At 34.4% G+C, this 7,555-nt stretch overlaps 1 protein-coding gene across 1 annotated transcript; it reads right to left on the bottom strand.

Annotated features, from left to right (window-relative positions):
* Nucleotides 1-6,931: 6,931 nt before the first annotated feature.
* LOC119635520 (inactive hydroxysteroid dehydrogenase-like protein 1) lies at nucleotides 6,932-7,549 on the bottom strand. Its single transcript, XM_038030347.1, has 2 exons — nucleotides 7,169-7,549; nucleotides 6,932-7,108 (listed from the first exon to the last, which is right to left on the bottom strand). Exons 1-2 carry the CDS (start codon nucleotides 7,511-7,513, stop codon nucleotides 6,995-6,997), a joined length of 459 nt encoding a protein of 152 aa, XP_037886275.1. The 5' UTR covers nucleotides 7,514-7,549; the 3' UTR covers nucleotides 6,932-6,994.
* Nucleotides 7,550-7,555: the final 6 nt, after the last annotated feature.

Below are 7,555 nucleotides of genomic sequence, written 5' to 3'. Positions count from 1 at the left end.
TTGTGTAAGGCAATTAACAAACCACAAGTAACACGGAAAACAATTATTACAAATAACAAAGCTCCAATTGAAGGGGTACGAACTACATGGTTTCTAAAGTTTGTTTCAAGTTAACTGACTGAGGATTATTTATCAGGCGTCTTCTAGTTGGTTAATTTTGCCATACTCCAGCTGACAAAGTTCCGAATAAATCTATATACTTTTCATTTGAAAGTCTCACGATTGATAATTTCCATCATCTAATTTTTAAAGCGGCGTTAATTTTTCTCTATTTTCCTTCTTTTCTTTATTTATGTAAGAAAATTTGTGTAAAGTAAACATGAAAGTTGACGAAAACAAACAAGTAAAACAGAAAACAAAAGTTGTAATGAACGTATACGAAATAAAAGGGTGGGATCTTATCACGTTGTCGGTGCATTCTTCGGAAGTGTCTCTTTCTGATTACCAATGATTCAGACCGATATAGTCATATATAGCAAATCAGCAGTTCACCAACTATTTCGCGTTAAAACCACGAAGTTTTTGTATCGAGGGTATCCGTAAATTGTAAAAGGCGAAAAACTACAGACAGTGATGGTCCGCATTTCATTTACGAAACTTTGTAAGAAGTAAACTTTAATTAAATTTGAATTTCATACGTATACTTGTATATAATATAACTTATATACCTTTATATAATAGAAGTTCATTAATCTAATTATATCAAAATTTATCAATGTATATGTATAAACATTTATATTTATATTAATAAATTCTTTGCATTGGTGGGTAAAATTCAAGTTAAATTCAAATTTCTTTGCTAAAAAAACTCAATAATCGCATTACATACATATATAGATATATATATAATTTGTACAAATATTATATAATGCATATTAAATTTAAAAATATCAAATAAAAATTCTCTACAATTGTATTTAGGCTTTCAAGAAATTTTTCGAATAGAAATACTTTTTTCCGTGAACACTGTGCTTTACGCTTCAATTGAATTGTTGTGAGATTATCTCTTAGATTTTTATTATAGAACGCCTTTTTGCAGCATAAAGACTTGATCCTATTTATTTCTTTTCTTTTACCAAGCGCTCGCAACGAAATACATAAGCATGTGCAAACAAACATTCATGCATAAGCAATTGTCTTAAAAGATTTCAGTTAACTTCGACTGGAGCCTTAATGCCAACAGAATGCGAAAGCAAAATACATGTGTACATAAGCATACGCATGCAAGAACAAAAAAAATTTATATGCTCCATAGCATGTGCAATTTTTATATTTCCTTGTTTATTTTTTTTCCTCCAAAATTCATAACATAACATTTTATTGTTTATTTAAAAAGCCCAAACCCGAACCCCAAGCCATCTAAACTGAATCCAAAACAAACTACGTATATGAGAAAATTAAATAACAATAAAATAAACTTAAAATTAAGCGAATGCAGACAGCCGCAAACAACATTGGGAACATTTTTTGAAGTTGTTGTTTGTTAAAACTCGAGCATCGTTGCATTCCCCTAAGAGGGAAGATAAAAAAAAAAAAAATAAATAAAAAAAAATACAACAAAATAACCATACAATAATTCAAATTGTATGACTTTTTGACAGTTAAAGAGCGACTTCAATGAGATATATGAGAGTTTTTGTTTTGCGAGCAAGAAGACAGACAGTTATGTATAAGATTTTTATTTTCTTCTGCTAGTTTTCTCGTTTATCGAACAGAATGCCATTAATTGCAAAAGAGGATAAGAGATTTTTTTCGCAAAAAAATATGCTGAATATATGTCTAGTTTTAGTTAAATTAACTCTTGAATCTTAATGCGTAAAAAGCCATTAAAATAGCTTAACAAACTTTTATTTACTGCTACATCCTAAAACTATGCAATTAAAATATTTCAAATGACTAATTAATTACACATAAGCAGTTGACTGCGTGTAAGCAATGCGAGCGTGTGCCCTTGTAAAATCTCTTGTCTGCTGTAGTATGTGGAGACGAGTTTGCTTTTTTGCCTGCCACACGTCGCTAATCGGTTCTGTTTCTGTGCTTTTTATGGCTTTTACAAAAATTGAAAATCATGCGGTTTAACGTTTAACCAAAGCACATATATATATATATATACGAAGCTGTATGAATTTATTTGACACTTAAATAATGCGGTTTCGCTACTTCAATCCTCCCGCTTCCTTTGCTGCTACTAAGCAAATATAATTCACACAAATCTTCCAGTCACAGATAAAAATATTAGAAAAATATATATTTTAGTATTTTCAAGTAAATTTTTAATAGAAAAAGAACAAAAAAAGATTCTGTTGCACCATAGTTAACATTGTTTGTATGTGTTTTTGCACACATGTACACTTTACAAAAAGTCATGTAAAGTTCAATTCACAGCATCACACCGTAGATCCCTTTTATGTTTTATGTTTTTTTTTTTTTTGCTTTTCTCTCACAATCTAAGCTGAAAAGCGGCTGACAAACGTAAAGTATACGGGTTGCTTTCCTCTTCAGCATGTTGAACTACGACGTATATAGAAATGTGTAAGTGTTCTCTGTACGTTCTTTGGGGTTCCGCCTAATTTATGAATTTTGCTTGAAATCGTTTCATATTACAGATTATGCGCGTGATTATGCATGTATATGAGCGTATGTGTCTGCCTTTCATATAACTCACATTCATGCACTTAGTGTGCTCATGATTACAGCAATAACAGCACTTATCGCAGAAATAAATACTTGTTAAAAATTCTTCCTTTGTCTTTGCAATTTCAAATTTTTATATTATTGACAGCTTTACAGTTTCAACCAACATAAATATATTTAGTTTAAATTTCCTACAACTGACTTAAAAGCCTAAAGAAATGGAAAGATGGGCATTAGTAAAAAGATTCCCAAACCAATTTTCTCAAGTGTCGTAAAAGTTTTGAGGATCAAAATTATTCCCCATTTAGGATCGAAACACGTGGCATAAGTTTACCTAAACCTGATCTATATTTGGGATCAGAATAGTTCTGCATTTTCCTCAAATGTTTCGTTTTTAATCCAATCGTTTAGAATTAGTCTCAGTTTACCTTAAAGTAGAACAGAATTAACACTTAGACGGGCTAAACTATGTAGACAGGGATGTTGCTCATTCCAAAGTTATGAAATTCAGAAAGTAATTCAGTCGATCCTCAACCCCTTTCTTTGAAGCGTGTTCTTATTTAGGTCTGAAACGATCGCGATAATTATTATTGTTAATTACGCGGCCAAGACATGCCGCAACCTAAAAGATCTATTGTACACGCTCATGCTCCTAGCCTTCCAGTTTTAGGATTTTGATGACTCCCGCCACCTTCTTTGGAACGGAGCACCATACCCTGCTCCGCCTAGTAAAATGCTCGTCAAACACTTGGTGTCTGATTCTGCAGATTCTGCCTCACATTCACATAAAATACGATGGGATGTTTCACTCGCCCCTTGGCAGAATATGCATGAATCGTTATCAAACATACCCATGTTTTTCAAGTAGTACCTGAGAGAATTATGATCCGTGTAGAAGCCAATGACTAAATCTAAGTCGCTTCTTCTTAGGTCCAGCAGTTTGTGCGCCCTACCGGAAGATCTTATGAATCTTTTTGCTTGCCGTTGTCCTGCACATTGCTTCCATCCGCAATCCGCTTTATTCTTCGTCATGATAAAAGAATATAGAATAATAATATGACCGCTCGAGGGGTGAATCACAGAATATATTATGAGGGAATAAAACAATAAATAATTTAACGAAAGTCTATTGGAAGTAAAAGAAATAATGCAGACATGTGTAAAGAGTCAAATGAGAGGACAATCCGATCAATTCATGTGTTAGTATGTTTTAGCTGATGAACGTGTAAATGTTTATGATATATGAAGGCGAAATAAATAATTTTAGTTTATTTCAATTGAACAAAATATCCAAGTATGATAAATGTTGAACGGGCTTCGGCAGCGGATTTTTTCAAATCAAACAACAAAGGTAATAAAGGTCGAAAATGCAATTTTGTGGGTTCTAGGATTAGCGTCTGTATGCACTAAATAACTTAATAATAATAAATGAAGATTGATTATATTATTTTATTCATTTTCACTAATAGATGACGCTGATCAGGACAGATGCAAGCACCTAATACTTTATAACCCATCCCGAGGAGCTAAAGCTTTGTTACGAAGATTTTATGAGTGAAGTGAATATTTCTTTGAAGTTATACGAACTGAGACAACTTAAATTTTATTTTGCTAGGAATTCACGTTCGAAACAACTAACATCGTGGATGCGCTTTAATGAATTCATTTTGTTTGCACTGTTTTTTTTAATTATAGGTTTTCAGGTACCTGTCACTTGAACGCATAGACGTTAGTTACTTCTCACTGTAGAAATAAAATGATGTTAACAAACATTTCTAACTTGAAAGCAACAAAGAAAATACAAAGAAAACTTTTATTCAATCCTTACCTGAATGAGGAGAACGTCATAGCTTTTGGCCAATCACGGCTTACTTAAATCTAGTGTTTATTCTAATAACTAACACCTTTCGCCCACTGGCTGACTGAATTGAAAATGTTCTCTACTGGCATTTGTGTCAACGAAATAATTAATGTAGTGTCTGCGCCTAGTTACGCCAAGAGAACGATTTCCATTAGCCATTCATGAGCGATCTGCTAGTGTAGCTTACCAGCATCGAGGTCGATGCTGTTTTGTACGTATATTTGCTAAATTCGATATATCGGGAAAAGCATGGAAAGAAGACATGACTTTTATATTGAGCTAATTTAAATTTTGGGACACTCTTCATTTTATCCACTACCGGCAAAAACATAGCACCTTATGATATTCAAAACGGCCTGATGTCTGTTCGGTCTATGAGCAAGTCGACAGACACACCAATGGTTGTTTGATTGTGGTAACCACAAGTTAATTTTTCCTTTTTTTCAATTTCTTTAGTTCACATTTTGCATCTATCTCTCTTGTCTCCTTATGCGGAGTGTTCCATGTAAGGTAAGATAGAGAAAACGTGTCAGAAAATAGCTCGCTTTACTTGACTGATTTATTTGTTTATTTATTTCAACTTAGCTACAAGATCAAATCCCAAGCAATAATTGGAAGAAACTTCGAAATAGAGGAAAACTTAAACTTTAAGCTAAAGCTATTACAAGAAGCAAAATACAAAATAACACTAATACCAGCAGAAGAAAATAATTGAACGCTTTTAGCGCGTATTTAATTGCTTAAGTAGCCGCGTAATTATATTATCTGGCGTGACGAGAGCAACTTACTATGTATATTACAATCTTCAATAATCTCATAAAGCTAATTACTATAGAGAAAATTGTAACCAAAGCCAGCTGTTAAGTGGTTACATAAAAATTTATTGATACAGTAATTAGTGACTGCATGGTAACGCCCGCCATGTCAGATGTAACGCCCGATGCTAAAATATCTTGATGAAGGGTAGTCCGAAGGCAGCGGTTAATCAATGTGTGAGCACTGACTGCTTGGGTATGGCCCTTCGGGGAGTTTCGTGTTTTTCATTAATCCAAAGCAGATAGGCTTCAACACTGACCAGAATGGGTTTATTGAGCCGTACGCAATAAACAAATCTGGACTCCAGGGTTGTTTAGCTTAGGAGGATTATCTAACCCTCTGGAAAGCGCAGATTACGCGTAAATAACTTGTGTGCGATCGGCGCCGTAGGGTTAAGCGGCCAAGGCAGGAACCTACGTAAAACCCTTGTTACACATCTGTACGCATTTTAATAACAGTGTAGCTTTTTCAGCAAACTGATCAAAGTGGTAATAAATTCTGTTATAAAGCCTACATGTCAAGCTAAACAGACTAAATAACAGACACTTAGTGCGGCGTTGCGAGAGTCCCAAGGGAATATAGTGTCGCGAAAAGCGATTCGGAATGTTGAGGTTGACAGTTGAAGTTCAATAGATAAGAAGAGGAAACGCAGCCCAGAATCAATTTAATCATAAAAACCAACCCAATCATTCCCACAGGTTAATATTGCTTTCAGACGGCGGAAGCATTCTAAAGGGATCCCATCGCAGATCGCGGAAAGCAAAGAGAATAAAAATATCTCTGAACAGAGTCTATTCATATCGATGTGACTTTGATAATAAATAGCCCCGCGATAACGGTGCAATATTCCACAATTGGACGAACAAACGCAATGTAAAGATGTTCATTATATTCTTTAGCTCATCTCTCCATAACACCTAAAACCGATTTACCCTTGTTCACGGATAACTCAATGCAAAGGTTGAATGTGAGTGTGGGATCGAACAACACATCCAAATGTTTCAAGCAATACACTTACGTACTAATAGAATAATTATTAAACAATGAAGACACCCAAGAGAACAATTTTTTGGCATTTGCTTAAATTACATAACACTGTCGGTGGCTCGGCAATCATTTACAGGCGTTAAATCAGATTGTAGCCCATCACCGTCAAGCACAGACGCAATATGAAATGATGAAATATATTATATAAAACTATATTATGAAATTTAAAAGAAAGGCCTTTTTAGAAGGACGTCGCTAAAGCAAGGGCGACATTCTGAGAATCCACAGCTTCGATATGATGTATTTCGCCACTGAAACTAGAAAGATTGTCAAAGTGAACTAGAGATTATCAAAATATAATGTCTGGTCTTATATTCTTACTAGACAGAAGAACTGGATTAGTGCCATTGGTTACTATCTAGTAATTGTTTATCTCTATAAGTTCCAAAAAAGAGTATTACACACAAAACAAAATGTAAAAGAATTCAGGAGAGAAACCGACATCAAGTCTTTATTATATCCGCAAACAAATTAGAAGAACCTGTTCAACCAATGTATGGCAATATAACTTGCAGAGAAAATGCCTACCACGTTGCGCCTATCTAGCGCAGTTATTATAATTACATGTCTAAATAGAAGCATGAACTTCTTGTATTGTTTAATAGTTTATGTAAAATGCAAAATATTACAAAAAACTTATTTTTCCTTTTCTTTAACCTGGTTGTTTAGCCATTCTTTTCTAATATGATTGCTAAAAGCATGACTGATCCTGATGCGCAACCATTCTGGTGCTAATTTCAGAAAGAAACTCTGAAATTGATCTTTTTTTAGTTTATAAATTATTATGTAAAAAACAAATTGCAATTTTACCATTATACCGTGCGCCCAGTAGCCGGTCGTCTCCTGTGTTTTCCCCAATGTGAAAACAGCCGAGCGTGTGAACGCTTCCACTGGGGTTCCAAAGAATGTACCACGTGAAAGCGTTTCTGAGAACTGAGTAAGTTCCGTTCGAACGAACCATGGTTCCACGCATTGTACAGTTATATTATACTTAAACAATTCGCGTTCCATCGCTAAGCTTAACGATCTTACATAACGTTTCGTGGCGGCATACACAGCTAATAAAGGCGTGGGTATCCAATGTGCGCTTGAAGCTATATTCACTATAGCACCTTTTCCCTGTTTTTTCATTTGCGGTATCACAATGCGCGACATTAGGGTAACCGCGCCCACATTTAGATTAATAATATTCCAAAG

This window comes from Glossina fuscipes, unplaced genomic scaffold (genome assembly GCF_014805625.2).
Source record: "Glossina fuscipes isolate IAEA_lab_2018 unplaced genomic scaffold, Yale_Gfus_2 26, whole genome shotgun sequence".
Taxonomy (NCBI): Eukaryota; Metazoa; Arthropoda; class Insecta; order Diptera; family Glossinidae; genus Glossina; species Glossina fuscipes.
This window is presented reverse-complemented; position numbering and strand designations above follow the sequence as displayed.